The sequence below is a fragment of the Ranitomeya variabilis genome, chromosome 1 (genome assembly GCF_051348905.1).
Source record: "Ranitomeya variabilis isolate aRanVar5 chromosome 1, aRanVar5.hap1, whole genome shotgun sequence".
In the NCBI taxonomy this organism is placed as follows: Eukaryota; Metazoa; Chordata; class Amphibia; order Anura; family Dendrobatidae; genus Ranitomeya; species Ranitomeya variabilis.
The window spans coordinates 296345871-296364408 of record NC_135232.1 but is presented as its reverse complement, the minus strand read 5'-3'; the positions used below and the strand labels follow the sequence as shown (position 1 = coordinate 296364408).

Genomic DNA, 18538 nt, shown 5'->3' with positions numbered 1-18538 from the left:
CTGCCAATCATTGGTGTGGGCGAGGTTATACAGAGCTCAGCATTTTAGGGAACTGCTATATCTGCAGCAGATAAACCAGGGATTTTATCAAAACTGTATCAAGCAGCCAAGGTGCGCATTGGTGGAATCTGAATCTTTGTCTTGACATCATGCTGCTCTCAGACGGTATAGCAAACACCAGGTGACAGATTCCCTTTATTGTATAAAGCACCTGGCTTATGGCTGGTGCTGCACTCTGCATGCCTGCTGAGAAGATAGAGAGCAACTATAGGACCTTCTATCTCCTTTTTCTGCTCTCCCCAACAAACACTCTCCCCTGATGACATTGAAGTAGAAATGCGTGGGGAGGGACTTCTTGAGGGTTATTGTTACAGGGATCAGTACAATACTTGGATATTGCCTTTGTAAGTGCTGGAACTAGCACATGGGTAATGGCGGGGATGTTAAATAGTACCAATATTTTTGTTTCCTGCCATTGACACCTGTGATGCTCCATGGATCACAATATGACTTCATCAGATATGGGTGAGACCTATTCTACTTTTTACAATCACGGTTATTCATATGGCACTTTCTCTGTAATTTTGAATATGTGAACTATTTTTATGATAGTTGGAATTTTGGATTTTGTCTCCCAATTACTCTATGCAATTTTTTTAACTTGTGTGTATTTCGGCTAATGCCTATATTTTTTTATATATTTAATTAGAAGTTATATTTTATTGAATTATCTCCTTGCTGCAGTTATAAAATATTTTGAGAGATTTTATTTTGACACAAACAGTTGAGATCTAGTTACTAAATAATAAATTGAGCCCTCAGTATCTAGGGCGTCTGTGCTATGTTAACCCTTCCTGACATATGACGCAATAGTTTGTTCTATGTCAGTTTCTTATGTATGGAGCAGACTAGTGAGCTGAGCCTGCATCATACCTAGCAGATGCCGGCTGTGTTACACAGCTGTCATCTGCCTCAAGCAGCGATGACCAGAGCTAGCTCCAGTTGCTGAGGTTTAACCATGTAAATGCCACCTTTAATCACCATTGCGTCTATATGACACTATTCCTTATGCACTTGCACACTGACTTCCATCAGTTCCCCCTCTTCCAGTGACAGAATTTCAGGGTACTGATAAATTGTCATGGCAGCCTGCTAAAGTCCTGCATGGCTGCCCTTTTTGTCTCCATGGTAAAGATTAGTCTGTGACTGGACTTCATTGGAGAGCATCATTTTCTCTATATACTGCAATACTATGGTAATGCAATATACAAAATAAGCAATCAAATAATTGCAATTTCAAGTTCCTCAAGATTACTAAACATAGAGTCGAAAATTAAAGAAAAGCCTTTGCTAGTTTAAAAATAAAGTAAAAAAAGCATATTTGGTATCACTGCTTTTGTAAAAGTCCAGTTTAGAATTGCTGTTTTTCGGCCATCACACCTACCTCTCAAAAGCAATGAAAGAATTGGTTTGTTTTGTTTTAATTCCATCACGCTTGGAATTTCTTACCTCATTTTCAATACCATATGTGGTAAAATGAATGTTGCCATTTGAAACTACAACTCATCCCATAAAAAAACAAGCCCTCGTATGGCTATGTCAACATAGAGATAAAAGACTTATGGCTCTTGAGAGAAGGGGATGAAAAAACAAAGGCATAAAAATGAATTGTCTGATGTCATCGGTAGGAAGGTGTTAATCAATGGCTGAAATTTTTCGTTCAAAATATATGCATAAAAAATAAAGTCAATTAACTGTACTAATTACTGTTCACAAGATCAAATATGGTCAATCTTGCTGGTACATGTTGCTTTTTTCAAAACTTTTCACTTTATTCCTACAGCAAAAGGAGCTGGAGACATCCAACTTAACCAAGCAGTTGGAAATTCTGAAAATGCAGATAAAAGAGTTATCCTCTTCCAGTGGCTTAGATCGTAATTCTGTTATACCCCTAAAAAACAAAGTATGGGAGTTAGAATCCAGTGTTGCTGAGCAGAACCAACAGCTGGCAGAGCAATCCAACTCTATACAGCGCCTTGATCAGGTAATATTCATACACCCAGGAAGGTGGAAATAACAGTTATCATTGCAAATTATTACAATTACTATTATTTCTGCAATTTCTTATGTAATGTATACATCTTTCCTAGTTATCAAAATGTCCTATCCAATGACACATACCTAGTTTTGGTGATATGAAGTTAACCAAACTTTACCACTTGAGTAGCAAAATTTCAGTTGAGTATTCAGAATAATGTATAAGTAAATACATGATAAATTAAAGATTTTATTATAGGTATTGCCTGAAATGCTAGTCTACTTGAAAGTCTTATGGGCATCCAGTTGATGTTACATTTATCTTTGCTGTGTAAATTATACTTCCATACTTTTTCTCCATAGCGACAATGCTGAACATATATTAATGTTCAAGCACATGGTTGCATTACACCTCTGTACAACCTCCATAATAAGCATATGGTGATATAGCATTTATGCTAGACAGAGTACTGTTCAGCACTTTGAATGCAATTTTTTTTAGTTTTGCATCTTTTTAATAAATTTGAAGACTGTAAACCAGCACTATTAACAGCTATTTCAAATGGTTGATAACATCCCTAGTTATTGAACTGAATTATCCTGTATGCAATAACAGCCTGCTGATTACCAAGTTCCAAAATAATAAAATGATGCAAACAATGAATTTGTAATAAATGGGTATTCTCAAGTTCTTAATTTGTTTTAATTAGCATTAAAATAAGCAAGTTTGCAATTTACTTGCTTTTTCTATCTACTGTCATTCTACTGCAATTGCAATTTTTATCTTTTATAGTATACAGCTGGTTTCCATGGAGCTTGGCCCTCGGATCATGGTCAAGAGTGCACAGGAGATATTTTCCATTAGACGGGTTAACTTTTAACATCCCAGTCAGCTTTCTCCAGCCCACTGACTTCTATGCAGTGGTTAGCTGCTCACCTCCCTCCTTCTCCCTATCATCTTCTGAGTGTCCACCTCCAGTCCACAAACACTCCCGTAAATGATGCACGGCAGAGCGCACAGTTAGCTCTGTTGGCACCAATATATGCTATGGCCCTGTCAGCGCATACATCTGGATCCCGTTTTGCATGGGGTTTAGATGTAAGCCCAGACATGAGACACTAAACGGGTGCCTAAAGACAGTGTGAAAGCACCATTATAAATCACCAGGCTGCAGCTGTTAGGGCAGGTTTCCTAATCTTGTCTCTTTGCTCTCACTGTCCAACCTATACGATTGTTCTGATTCCCTGTTATGTTTGTGTGTGAATATAATTATAACAGTGTACATCCCCGGACAAACCCCTGATAGTTGAATGTGTAATAGGAGAACTTGTGCTTAACGTTATAGTTTTACTAATAATAGAGTTCTATTACTCACCAAAACTATCACTCAAGGAAGAGAGCTCGCCCTGCTGGAAACTTAGACATAAGGAAACTAAGGAAAGTGCAGAGTTGTGTACTGCTCAAGAGACACCATGAGAGTATCCATTTAAACAGACACGAGTTATAATATAAATTAAAATTATGCATATTCTTTCAAAATTATCTGCTAAACAATAAGATATGATAATAGGGTTATTATAGAATTATGATTTAAAGTCAGATAGAAAAGGATGTCAATAGAGAGTGGTCTAACTAATTCTATGACGAAGAGGTTGACACCTTAAATGTGCCAAGATTGGCGTTCCTGCTACTCATTGACTATTTCTAATTCACCCTAGTTTCACTATTCAGATAAGATACTCATTGGTTATGATGTCAAACAGAAAAAGGGTGATAACCAACAAGATTAAATAATACAAATACGTGTGTAAATATATTTATGTCTGTCCAAAGTTCATTACACTTAATTAATCAAACAAAGATGTCAGGGAAGTGACCAAGGGGGGATGGTGTTATGGTTCTCAATGGCAAGAGAACATAGCCCAGCATACATAGGAACTAGCTCTTGGAAGGATGGAAACTTAAACTGACCATGAACTAAACCTGCCGCACAACTAACAGTAGCCGGGTAGCGTAGCCTGCGTTTTATCCCTAGACGCCCAGCGCCGGCCGGAGGACTAACTAATCCTGGCAGAGGAAAATATAGTCCTGGCTCACCTCTAGAGAAATTTCCCCGAAAGGCAGACAGAGGCCCCCACATATATTGGCGGTGATTTAAGATGAAAATGACAAACGTAGTATGAAAATAGGTTTAGCAAAATCGAGGTCCGCTTACTAGATAGCAGGAAGACAGAAAGGGTACTTTCATGGTCAGCTGAAAACCCTATCAATACACCATCCTGAAATTACTTTAAGACTCTAGTATTAACTCATAACATCAGAGTGGCAATTTCAGATCACAAGAGCTTTCCAGACACAGAAACGAAACTGCAGCTGTGAACTGGAACAAAATGCAAAAAACAAACAAGGACAAAAGTCTGACTTAGCTGGAAGTTGTCTGGTAGCAGGAACATGCACAGAAAGGCTTCTGATTACAATGTTGACCGGCATGGAAGTGACAGAGGAGCAAGGTTAAATAGCGACTCCCACATCCTGATGGGAACAGGTGAACAGAGGGGATGATGCACACAAGTTCAATTCCACCAGTGGCCACCGGGGGAGCCCAAAATCCAATTTCACAACAGTACCCCCCCCTCAAGGAGGGGGCACCGAACCCTCACCAGAACCACCAGGGCGATCAGGATGAGCCCTATGAAAGGCACGGACCAGATCGGAGGCATGAACATCAGAGGCAGTCACCCAAGAATTATCCTCCTGACCGTATCCCTTCCATTTGACCAGATACTGGAGTTTCCGTCTGGAAACACGGGAGTCCAAGATTTTTTCCACAACGTACTCCAACTCGCCCTCAACCAACACCGGAGCAGGAGGCTCAACGGAAGGCACAACCGGTACCTCATACCTGCGCAACAATGACCGATGAAAAACATTATGAATAGAAAAAGATGCAGGGAGGTCCAAACGGAAGGACACAGGGTTAAGAATCTCCAATATCTTGTACGGGCCGATGAACCGAGGCTTAAACTTAGGAGAAGAAACCCTCATAGGGACAAAACGAGAAGACAACCACACCAAGTCCCCGACACAAAGCCGAGGACCAACCCGACGCCGGCGGTTGGCAAAAAGCTGAGTCTTCTCCTGGGACAACTTCAAATTGTCCACCACCTGCCCCCAAATCTGATGCAACCTCTCCACCACAGCATCCACTCCAGGACAATCCGAAGATTCCACCTGACCGGAGGAAAATCGAGGATGAAACCCCGAATTACAGAAAAAAGGAGACACCAAGGTGGCAGAGCTGGCCCGATTATTGAGGGCAAACTCCGCTAAAGGCAAAAAAGCAACCCAATCATCCTGATCTGCAGACACAAAACACCTCAAATATGTCTCCAAAGTCTGATTCGTCCGCTCGGTCTGGCCATTAGTCTGAGGATGGAAAGCAGACGAGAAAGACAAATCTATGCCCATCCTAGCACAGAATGCCCGCCAAAATCTAGACACGAATTGGGTTCCTCTGTCAGAAACGATATTCTCCGGAATACCATGCAAACGAACCACATTTTGAAAAAACAGAGGAACCAACTCGGAAGAAGAAGGCAACTTAGGCAGGGGAACCAAATGGACCATCTTAGAGAAACGGTCACACACCACCCAGATGACAGACATCTTCTGAGAAACAGGAAGATCCGAAATAAAATCCATCGAGATGTGCGTCCAAGGCCTCTTCGGGATAGGCAAGGGCAACAACAATCCACTAGCCCGAGAACAACAAGGCTTGGCCCGAGCACAAACGTCACAAGACTGCACAAAGCCTCGTACATCTCGTGACAGGGAAGGCCACCAGAAGGACCTTGCCACCAAATCCCTGGTACCAAAGATTCCAGGATGACCTGCCAACGCAGAAGAATGAACCTCAGAAATGACTTTACTGGTCCAATCATCAGGAACAAACAGTCTACCAGGTGGGCAACGATCAGGTCTATCCGCCTGAAAATCCTGCAAGGCCCGCCGCAGGTCTGGAGAAACGGCAGACAATATCACTCCATCCTTAAGGATACCTGTAGGTTCAGAATTACCAGGGGAGTCAGGCTCAAAACTCCTAGAAAGGGCATCCGCCTTAACATTCTTAGAACCCGGTAGGTATGACACCACAAAATTAAACCGAGAGAAAAACAACGACCAGCGCGCCTGTCTAGGATTCAGGCGTCTGGCGGACTCAAGATAAATTAAATTTTTGTGGTCGGTCAATACCACCACCTGATGTCTAGCCCCCTCAAGCCAATGACGCCACTCCTCAAAAGCCCACTTCATGGCCAAAAGCTCCCGATTCCCAATATCATAATTCCGCTCGGCGGGCGAAAATTTACGAGAAAAAAAAGCACAAGGTTTCATCACGGAGCAGTCGGAACTTCTTTGCGACAAAACCGCCCCAGCTCCGATTTCAGAAGCGTCGACCTCAACCTGAAAAGGAAGAGCAACATCAGGCTGACGCAACACAGGGGCGGAAGAAAAGCGGCGCTTAAGCTCCCGAAAGGCCTCCACAGCAGCAGGGGACCAATCAGCAACATCAGCACCCTTCTTAGTCAAATCAGTCAATGGCTTAACAACATCAGAAAAACCAGCAATAAATCGACGATAAAAGTTAGCAAAGCCCAAAAATTTCTGAAGACTCTTAAGAGAAGAGGGTTGCGTCCAATCACAAATAGCCCGAACCTTGACAGGATCCATCTCGATGGAAGAGGGGGAAAAAATGTATCCCAAGAAGGAAATCTTTTGAACCCCAAAAACGCACTTAGAACCCTTCACACACAAGGAATTAGACCGCATAACCTGAAAAACCCTCCTGACCTGCTGGACATGAGAGTCCCAGTCATCCGAAAAAATCAGAATATCATCCAGATACACGATCATAAATTTATCCAAATAATCACGGAAAATGTCATGCATAAAGGACTGAAAGACTGAAGGGGCATTTGAAAGGCCAAAAGGCATCACCAAATACTCAAAGTGGCCCTCGGGCGTATTAAATGCGGTTTTCCACTCATCCCCCTGCTTAATTCGCACCAAATTATACGCCCCACGGAGATCTATCTTAGAGAACCACTTGGCCCCCTTTATGCGAGCAAACAAAGTCAGCAGTGGCAACGGATATTGATATTTAACCGTGATTTTATTCAAAAGCCGATAATCAATACACGGCCTCAAAGAGCCATCTTTCTTAGACACAAAGAAAAAACCGGCTCCTAAGGGAGATGACGAAGGACGAATATGTCCCTTTTCCAAGGACTCCTTTATATATTCTCGCATAGCAGCATGTTCAGGCACAGACAGATTAAATAAACGACCCTTAGGGTATTTACTACCCGGAATCAAATCTATGGCACAATCGCACTCCCGGTGCGGAGGTAATGAACCAAGCTTAGGTTCTTCAAAAACGTCACGATAGTCAGACAAGAATTCAGGAATCTCAGAGGGAATAGATGACGAAATGGAAACCAAAGGTACGTCCCCATGCATCCCCTTACATCCCCAGCTTAACACAGACATAGCGTTCCAGTCGAGGACTGGGTTATGAGATTGCAGCCATGGCAATCCAAGCACCAACACATCATGTAGATTATACAGCACAAGAAAGCGAATAATCTCCTGATGATCCGGATTAATTCGCATAGTTACTTATGTCCAGTATTGTGGTTTATTACTAGCCAATGGGGTGGAGTCAATCCCCTTCAGAGGTATAGGAGTTTCAAGAGGCTCTAAATCATACCCACAGCGTTTGGCAAAGGACCAATCCATAAGACTCAAAGCGGCGCCAGAGTCGACATAGGCATCCGCGGTAATAGATGATAAAGAACAAATCAGGGTCACAGATAGAATAAACTTAGACTGAAAAGTGCCAATTGAAACTGACTTATCAAGCTTCTTAGTACGCTTAGAGCATGCTGATATAACATGAGTTGAATCACCACAATAAAAGCACAACCCATTTTTTCGTCTAAAATTCTGCCGTTCGCTTCTGGACAGAATTCTATCACATTGCATATTCTCTGGCGTCTTCTCAGTAGACACCGCCAAATGGTGCACAGGTTTGCGCTCCCGCAAACGTCTATCGATCTGGATAGCCATTGTCATGGACTCATTCAGACCCACAGGCACAGGGAACCCCACCATAACATCCTTAACGGCATCAGAGAGACCCTCTCTGAAATTCGCCGCCAGGGCGCACTCATTTCACTGAGTAAGCACAGACCATTTACGGAATTTTTGGCAGTATATTTCAACTTCATCTTGCCCCTGAGATAGGAACATCAAGGCTTTTTCCGCCTGAAGCTCTAAATGAGGTTCCTCATAAAGCAACCCCAAGGCCAGAAAAAACGCATCCACATTGAGCAACGCAGGATCCCCTGGAGCCAATGCAAAAGCCCAATCTTGAGGGTCGCCCCGGAGCAAGGAAATCACAATCCTGACCTGCTGAGCAGGATCTCCAGCAGAGCGAGATTTCAGGGACAAAAACAACTTGCAATTATTTTTGAAATTTTGAAAGCAAGATCTATTCCCCGAGAAAAATTCAGGCAAAGGAATTCTAGGTTCAGATATAGGAACATGAACAACAAAATCTTGTAAATTTTGAACTTTCGTGGTGAGATTATTCAAACCTGCAGCTAAACTCTGAATATCCATTTTAAACAGGTGAACACAGAGCCATTCCAGGATTAGAAGGAGAGAGAGAGAGGAAGGCTGCAATATAGGCAGACTTGCAAGTGATTCAATTGAAAGCACACTCAGAACTGAAGGAAAAAAAAAAAAAAAAAATTTTCAGCAGACTTCTTTTTTCTCTCCTTTCTCTGCCAATTAATTTAACCCTTTAAGGCCGGTCAAACTGTTATGGTTCTCAATGGCAAGAGAACATAGCCCAGCATACATAGGAACTAGCTCTTGGAAGGATGGAAACTTAAACTGACCATGAACTAAACCTGCCGCACAACTAACAGTAGCCGGGTAGCGTAGCCTGCGTTTTATCCCTAGACGCCCAGCGCCGGCCGGAGGACTAACTAATCCTGGCAGAGGAAAATATAGTCCTGGCTCACCTCTAGAGAAATTTCCCCGAAAGGCAGACAGAGGCCCCCACATATATTGGCGGTGATTTAAGATGAAAATGACAAACGTAGTATGAAAATAGGTTTAGCAAAATCGAGGTCCGCTTACTAGATAGCAGGAAGACAGAAAGGGTACTTTCATGGTCAGCTGAAAACCCTATCAATACACCATCCTGAAATTACTTTAAGACTCTAGTATTAACTCATAACATCAGAGTGGCAATTTCAGATCACAAGAGCTTTCCAGACACAGAAACGAAACTGCAGCTGTGAACTGGAACAAAATGCAAAAAACAAACAAGGACAAAAGTCCGACTTAGCTGGAAGTTGTCTGGTAGCAGGAACATGCACAGAAAGGCTTCTGATTACAATGTTGACCGGCATGGAAGTGACAGAGGAGCAAGGTTAAATAGCGACTCCCACATCCTGATGGGAACAGGTGAACAGAGGGGATGATGCACACAAGTTCAATTCCACCAGTGGCCACCGGGGGAGCCCAAAATCCAATTTCACAACAGGATGGAAACTGTTCCTAGCTTAACCCCTACCTATGCCATGGAGCTTGGCACCCTAAAAGTGTTGAGATTGGTCCTTGTCAGCTATTCTTGATTTACCCTACTCTCAATATTCAGATAAGATACATACTGGCTATGGTGTCAAACAAAAATAGGGTGATAACTAACAGAATTACATAATACTAGGGTTGAGCGAAACGGGTCATTCATTTTCAAAAGTCGCCGACTTTTAGCAAAGTCGGCGTCTCATGAAACCGAGCCGATCCCAGCGTTGCATCGGCCATGCGGTACGCGACTTTCGCGCCAAAGTCACGTTTCAATGACGCGAAAAGCGCCATTTCTCAGCCAATGAAGGTGAACGCAGAGTGTGGGCAGCGTGATGACATAGGTCCTGGTCCCCACCATCTTAGAGAAGGGCATTGCAGTGACACAGGGGCTATAAAGGGGCGTTCCCGCCGACCGCCATCTCACTGCTGCTGATCTGAGCTTAGGGAGAGGTTGCTGCCACTTCATCAGAAGCAGGGAGAGCGTTAGGCAGGGTCCATTAACCACCAAACCGCTTGTGCTGTAGCGATTTCCACTGTCCAACACCACCTTCGGTGTGCAGGGACAGTGGAAGCTACATTTTTTCTTTTCTCTCAGCGCTGTAGCTCATTGGGCTGCCCTAGAAGGCTCCCTGATAGCTGTATTGCTGTGTGTACGCCACTGTGCAAACCAACTGCTTTTTTCAAAGCACATATCCTCTTGTTCCTTCCTTTCTGCACAGCTATCTTTTTTGTTTGTCCACACTTTTTATTTAATTTGTGCATCAGTCCACTCTTTATTGCTGCCTGCCATACCTGGCTGAGATTACTGCAGGGAGATAGTAATTGTAGGACAGTCCCTGTTTTTTTTTGTTTTTTGTTTTTTTTTTGTGAGAGATTAAGATTGGCATTTCTGCTAGAGTGCCATCCCTGTGTGTGCCATCTGTCACTCAGTGGGCAATAGAAAGCCTATTTATTTTTTTGCTTGATTTGGGTTCTAAAATCTACCTGAAAAAAAATCACTACATCAATCAGTGGGAGAAAAATATTGGCCTCAGGGCTTGTGTGCCACTCCTGACTCCTGTGTGTGCCATCTCTCACTCAGTGGGCCATAGAAAGCCTATTTATTTTTTATTATTTGGTTTCTAAAGTCTCCCTGAAAAAGAAAAAAAAAATAGTGGGAGATTAATATTGCCCTTTCTGCTTGTGTGCCACTCCTGACTCCTGTGTGTGCCATCTCTCACTCAGTGGGCCATAGAAAGCCTATTTATTTTTTTGCTTGATTTGGGTTCTAAAATCTACCTGAAAAAAAATCACTACATCAATCAGTGGGAGAAAAATATTGGCCTCAGGGCTTGTGTGCCACTCCTGACTCCTGTGTGTGCCATCTCTCACTCAGTGGGCCATAGAAAGCCTATTTATTTTTTTGCTTGATTTGGGTTCTAAAATCTACCTGAAAAAAAATCACTACATCAATCAGTGGGAGATTAATATTGCCCTTTCTGCTTGTATGCCACTCCTGACTCCTGTGTGTGCCATCTCTCACTCAGTGGGCCATAGAAAGCCTATTTATTTTTTATTATTTGGTTTCTAAAGTCTCCCTAAAAAAGAAAAAAAAAAAAAAAACAGTGGGAGACTAATATTGCCCTTTCTGCTTGTGTGCCACTCCTGACTCCTGTGTGTGCCATCTCTCACTCAGTGGGCCATAGAAAGCCTATTTTTTTTTGCTTGATTTGGGTTCTAAAATCTACCAGAAAAAAAATCACTACATCAATCAGTGGGAGATTAATATTGCCCTTTCTGCTTGTGTGCCACTCCTAACTCCTGTGTGTGCCATCTCTCACTCAGTGGGCCATATAAAGCCTATTTATTTTTTTGCTTGATTTGGGTTCTAAAATCTACCTGAAAAAAAATCACTACATCAATCAGTGGGAGATTAATATTGCCCTTTCTGCTTGTGTGCCACTCTTGACTCCTGTGTGTGCCATCTCTCACTCAGTGGGCCATAGAAAGCCTATTTATTTTTTTGCTTGATTTGGGTTCTAAAATCTACCTGAAAAAAAATCACTACATCAATCAGTGGGAGAACAATATTGGCCTCAGGGCTTGTGTGCCACTCCTGACTCCTGTGTGTGCCATCTCTCTCTCAGTGGGCCATAGAAAGCCTATTTATTTTTTATTATTTGGTTTCTAAAGTCTCCCTGAAAAAAAAAAAAAAAAACAGTGGGAGATTAATATTGCCCTTTCTGCTTGTGTGCCACTCATGACTCCTGTGTGTTTACCATCTCTCACTCAGTGGGCCATAGAAAGCCTATTTATTTTTTTGCTTGATTTGGGTTCTAAAATCTACCTGAAAAAAAATCACTACATCAATCAGTGGGAGATTAATATTGCCCTTTCTGCTTGTGTGCCACTCCTGACTCCTGTGTGTGCCATCTCTCACTCAGTGGGCCATAGAAAGCCTATTTATTTTTTTGCTTGATTTGGGTTCTAAAATCTACCTGAAAAAAAATCACTACATCAATCAGTGGGAGAAAAATATTGGCCTCAGGGCTTGTGTGCCACTCCTAACTCCTGTGTGTGCCATCTCTCACTCAGTGGGCCATATAAAGCCTATTTATTTTTTATTATTTGGTTTCTAAAGTCTCCCTAAAAAAGAAAAAAAAAAAAAAACAGTGGGAGATTAATATTGCCCTTTCTGCTTGTGTGCCACTCCTGACTCCTGTGTGTGCCATCTCTCACTCAGTGGGCCATAGAAAGCCTATTTATTTTTTTGCTTGATTTGGTTTCTAAAATCTACCTGAAAAAAAATCACTACATCAATCAGTGGGAGATTAATATTGCCCTTTCTGCTTGTGTGCCACTCCTAACTCCTGTGTGTGCCATCTCTCACTCAGTGGGCCATATAAAGCCTATTTATTTTTTTGCTTGATTTCGGTTCTAAAATCTACCTGAAAAAAATCACTACATCAATCAGTGGGAGATTAATATTGCCCTTTCTGCTTGTGTGCCACTCTTGACTCCTGTGTGTGCCATCTCTCACTCAGTGGGCCATAGAAAGCCTATTTATTTTTTTGCTTGATTTGGGTTCTAAAATCTACCTGAAAAAAAATCACTACATCAATCAGTGGGAGAAAAATATTGGCCTCAGGGCTTGTGTGCCACTCCTGACTCCTGTGTGTGCCATCTCTCACTCAGTGGGCCATAGAAAGCCTATTTATTTTTTATTATTTGGTTTCTAAAGTCTCCTTGAAAAAAAAACAAACAAACAAACAGTGGGAGATTAATATTGCCCTTTCTGCTTGTGTGCCACTCGACTCCTGTGTGTGCCATCTCTCACTCAGTGGGCCATAGAAAGCCTATTTATTTTTTTGCTTGATTTGGGTTCTAAAATCTACCTGAAAAAAAAAATCACTACATCAATCAGTGGGAGATTAATATTGCCCTTTCTGCTTGTGTGCCACTCCTGACTCCTGTGTGTGCCATCTCTCACTCAGTGGGCCATAGAAAGCCTATTTATTTGTTATTATTTGGTTTCTAAAGTCTCCCTGAAAAAGAAAAAAAAAAAAAATAGTGGGAGATTAATATTGCCCTTTCTGCTTGTGTGCCACTCGACTCCTGTGTGTGCCATCTCTCACTCAGTGGGCCATAGAAAGCCTATTTATTTTTTTGCTTGATTTGGGTTCTAAAATCTACCTGAAAAAAAATCACTACATCAATCAGTGGGAGATTAATATTGCCCTTTCTGCTTGTGTGCCACCCCTGACTCCTGTGTGTGCCATCTCTCACTCAGTGGGCCATAGAAAGCCTATTTATTTTTTTGCTTGATTTGGGTTCTAAAATCTACCTGAAAAAAAATCACTACATCAATCAGTGGGAGAAAAATATTGGCCTCAGGGCTTGTGTGCCACTCCTGACTCCTGTGTGTGCCATCTCTCACTCAGTGGGCCATAGAAAGCCTATTTATTTTTTTGCTTGATTTGGGTTCTAAAATCTACCTGAAAAAAAATCCCTACATCAATCAGTGGGGGATTAATATTGCCCTTTCTGCTTGTGTGCCACTCCTGACTCCTGTGAGTGCCATCTCTCACTCAGTGGGCCATAGAAAGCCTATTTATTTTTTATTATTTGGTTTCTAATGTCTCCCTAAAAAAAAAAAAAAAACAGTGGGAGATTAATATTGCCCTTTCTGCTTGTGTGCCACTCCTGACTCCTGTGTGTGCCATCTCTCACTCAGTGGGCCATAGAAAGCCTATTTATTTTTTTGCTTGATTTGGGTTCTAAAATCTACCTGAAAAAAAATCACTACATCAATCAGTGGGAGATTAATATTGCCCTTTCTGCTTGTGTGCCACTCCTAACTCCTGTGTGTGCCATCTCTCACTCAGTGGGCCATATAAAGCCTATTTATTTTTTTGCTTGATTTGGGTTCTAAAATCTACCTGAAAAAAATCACTACATCAATCAGTGGGAGATTAATATTGCCCTTTCTGCTTGTGTGCCACTCTTGACTCCTGTGTGTGCCATCTCTCACTCAGTGGGCCATAGAAAGCCTATTAATTTTTTTGCTTGATTTGGCTTCTAAAATCTACCTGAAAAAAAATCACTACATCAATCAGTGGGAGAAAAAAATTGGCCTCAGGGCTTGTGTGCCACTCCTGACTCCTGTGTGTGCCATCTCTCACTCAGTGGGCCATAGAAAGCCTATTTATTTTTTATTATTTGGTTTCTAAAGTCTCCCTGAAAAAAAAAAAAAAAAAAAACAGTGGGAGATTAATATTGCCCTTTCTGCTTGTGTGCCACTCCTGACTCCTGTGTGTGCCATCTCTCACTCAGTGGGCCATAGAAAGCCTATTTATTTTTTTGCTTGATTTGGGTTCTAAAATCTACCTGAAAAAAAATCACTACATCAATCAGTGGGAGATTAATATTGCCCTTTCTGCTTGTGTGCCACTCCTGACTCCTGTGTGTGCCATCTCTCACTCAGTGGGCCATAGAAAGCCTATTTATTTTTTTGCTTGATTTGGGTTCTAAAATCTACCTGAAAAAAAATCACTACATCAATCAGTGGGAGATTAATATTGCCCTTTCTGCTTGTGTGCCACTCCTAACTCCTGTGTGTGCCATCTCTCACTCAGTGGGCCATATAAAGCCTATTTATTTTTTTGCTTGATTTGGGTTCTAAAATCTACCTGAAAAAAATCACTACATCAATCAGTGGGAGATTAATATTGCCCTTTCTGCTTGTGTGCCACTCTTGACTCCTGTGTGTGCCATCTCTCACTCAGTGGGCCATAGAAAGCCTATTAATTTTTTTGCTTGATTTGGCTTCTAAAATCTACCTGAAAAAAAATCACTACATCAATCAGTGGGAGAAAAATATTGGCCTCAGGGCTTGTGTGCCACTCCTGACTCCTGTGTGTGCCATCTCTCACTCAGTGGGCCATAGAAAGCCTATTTATTTTTTATTATTTGGTTTCTAAAGTCTCCCTGAAAAAAAAAAAAAAAAAAACAGTGGGAGATTAATATTGCCCTTTCTGCTTGTGTGCCACTCCTGACTCCTGTGTGTGCCATCTCTCACTCAGTGGGCCATAGAAAGCCTATTTATTTTTTTGCTTGATTTGGGTTCTAAAATCTACCTGAAAAAAAATCACTACATCAATCAGTGGGAGATTAATATTGCCCTTTCTGCTTGTGTGCCACTCCTGACTCCTGTGTGTGCCATCTCTCACTCAGTGGGCCATAGAAAGCCTATTTATTTTTTTGCTTGATTTGGGTTCTAAAATCTACCTGAAAAAAAATCACTACATCAATCAGTGGGAGATTAATATTGCCCTTTCTGCTTGTGTGCCACTCCTGACTCCTGTGTGTGCCATCTCTCACTCAGTGGGCCATATAAAGCCTATTTATTTTTTTGCATGATTTGGGTTCTAAAATCTACCTGAAAAAAATCACTGCATCAATCAGTGGGAGATTAACCCCTTAACGACCGCCGATACGCCTTTTAACGGCGGCCGCTAAGGGTACTTAAACCACAGCGCCGTTAATTAACGGCGCTGTGGAAAAAGTGAATAGCGCCCCCCAGAGTCGGATTTTCTCTGGGGTCTCGGTTGCCGAGGGTAGCCGAGACCCCAGAGAACATGATTCGGGGGGTTTTTACCGACCCCCGAGTTGCGATCGCCGGTAATTAACCGTTTACCGGCGGTCGCAACAAAAAAAAAAAAAACGCGATTTGCCGTTTAATTTCTCTGTCCTCCGATGTGATCGCACATCGGAGGACAGAGAAATGTGGTCCCCGATGGCCCCCAATAGCCCCCCAATACTTACCTACCTCCCCCGGTGCTCCTCGTGTCTCCCCATGGGCGCCGCCATCTTTTTTCCGGGAAAAAATGGCGGGCGCACGCGCAGTACGCCCGCCGCCCGGCACCCGGATGTTCTTTGGGGTCTCGGCTGCCGGGGGTAGCCGAGACCCCAAAGAACATGATCGGGGTCGATTTGCACCGACCCCTGCTTTGCGATCGCCGGTAATTAACAGTTTACCGGCGACCGCAAAAAAAAAAAAAAAAAAAAAGCGATCAGTTATTTCTCTGTCCTCTGATGTGATCGCACATCAGAGGACAGAGAAATAGGGGGATTCGGGGACCCTATCATACTCACCCGGGGTCCCTGGGTCCTCTTCTGTCTTCTCCTGCCAGCCGGCTTTTTCATCATGGCGGGCGCATGCGCAGTGCGCCCGCCATCTGCTGCCATCTGCCGGCCGGCAGGAGAAGACAAGTTGGGGCTAAAATTAGGGTTAGGGTTAGGGTTAGGGTTAGAGTTAGGGTTAGGGTTAGAGTTAGGGTTAGGGTTGGGGCTAAATTTAGGGTTAGGGTTAGGGCTAGGGTTAGGGTTAGGCTACTTTCACACTAGCGTTTTTTGGCTTCCGTCACAATGCGTCGTTGGAGAAAAAACGCATCCTGCAAAAGTGCTTGCAGGATGCGTTTTTTCTCCATTGGCTTGCATTAGCGACGCATTGCGACGGATTGCCACATGTCGCATCCGTCGTGCGACGGATGCGTCGTGCTTCAGCGGACCGTCGACACAAAAAAAACTACATGTAACTTTTTTGTGCGACGTGTCCTACATATTTCAGTGACACGTGCCACGTATTTAAGTGACACGTGCCACGTATCAAAGTGCCACGTGCCACATATTTCAGTGCCACGTATCAAAGTGCCACGTGCCACGTATCAAAGTGCCACGTGCCACGTATCAAAGTGCCACGTGCCACGTATCAAAGTGCCACGTGCCACGTATCAAAGTGCCACGTGCCACATATTTCAGTGCCACGTGCCACGTATCAAAGTGCCACGTGCCACGTATCAAAGTGCCACGTGCCACATCTTTCAGTGCCACGTGCCACGTATTTAAGAGACACGTGCCACGTATCAAAGTGCCACGTGCCACATATTTCAGTGCCACGTGCCACGTATTTAAGTGACACGTGCCACGTATCAAAGTGCCACGTGCCACATATTTCAGTGCCACGTGCCACGTATCAAAGTGCCACGTATCAAAGTGCCACGTATCAAAGTGCCACGTGCCACATATTTCAGTGCCACGTATCAAAGTGCCACGTGCCACGTATCAAAGTGCCACGTGCCACATCTTTCAGTGCCACGTGCCACGTATTTAAGAGACACGTGCCACGTATCAAAGTGCCACGTGCCACATATTTCAGTGCCACGTATTTAAGTGACACGTGCCACGTATCAAAGTGCCACGTATCACGTATTTCAGTGCCACGTATTTAAGTGACACGTATCACGTATAAGTGCCACGTGTCACGTATTTAATTGCCACATATTTAAGTGCCACGTATCAAGATTTTCCATGGAGAACAGACACATCCAGAGATATGTCTGCTCTCCACGGCTGCAGCAACACACTGACAGGAGCCATAGTTCCTGTCGGTGTGTCACTGCGCATGCGCGAGCGAGTTTACCGGCGGTCATTGACCCCGGTACTCTCGCTTAACGGCAGTGCTGCGTGGGAAAGTTCAACGCAGCTGTACTGCTGTTAACCGAGACGCCGGAGTCATTGAACTCCGGAACAGTACGCGATACACTGCTAGGAGCTTCGCTCCTGGCAGTGTTTCGCCGGAGAGCAGCCGATCGGCGTGGGACACTCGTTTTATGGATTCTGCGGACAGGGAGTATGAATTTGGTTTATTATTTTTGGATTTTTTCCTGGAGGATCGAGGGCTTCGCCTACAAGTGTGCTGTTGGTGAGTATATACTCTGTGTTATATGTTGTATGTACTGTGTGTCATGTATGTGTATTGTGTGTAGGTGTTTTGTGTAACTTTACAATTGTGCTAAGTCGCCGGACACAGGGACAACTCTCCCATCCTAATACCGGATGGGAGTAGTAGTCCCATACGGCGACTTAGCACAATGGTGGCACTAGCGTCGCATGGGGACACACACACGCACACACACGCACACACACACACACACACAGAAGGACTCCATGCTGCTTCACTGGGGGGCGGGGGCTTCCCTCTTCCTGTCCGACGTCACGTCCGGTCCTGGGTGTCAACCCCTCCGTACAAAGACGCCGACACCCAGGACAAAGGCGCTGTGTGTGGAAGGTAATATGGGGCCCTAGGGGGATACGCAGACACGCCGCTGCGTAAAGAATTGACATGTCAATTCTTTTTACGCCGGCGTGTTTGCAGACAAAAGCGCCGCGTTTTTTTGCGGTGTGTCTGAACGGCAAAGTGAATTTCTCATTCACTTTGCCGGCAGACGAAAATGACATTGCGCATTTTTGAAAAGCGCCCGCAAAATAGCGCTCAAAAATGCGCTATGTCTGAAAGTAGCC

At 43.5% G+C, this 18538-nt stretch overlaps 1 protein-coding gene across 1 annotated transcript in view; it reads left to right on the top strand.

Annotated features, from left to right (window-relative positions):
* Positions 1–18538, top strand: part of MYO18B (myosin XVIIIB) — a 1084067-nt gene that overhangs the window by 705354 nt on the left and 360175 nt on the right. The window contains exon 32 of the mRNA XM_077295498.1: positions 1844–2044. Within this exon, the coding sequence (XP_077151613.1) occupies positions 1844–2044 (201 nt within the window). The remainder of the gene's footprint in view (positions 1–1843; positions 2045–18538) is intronic.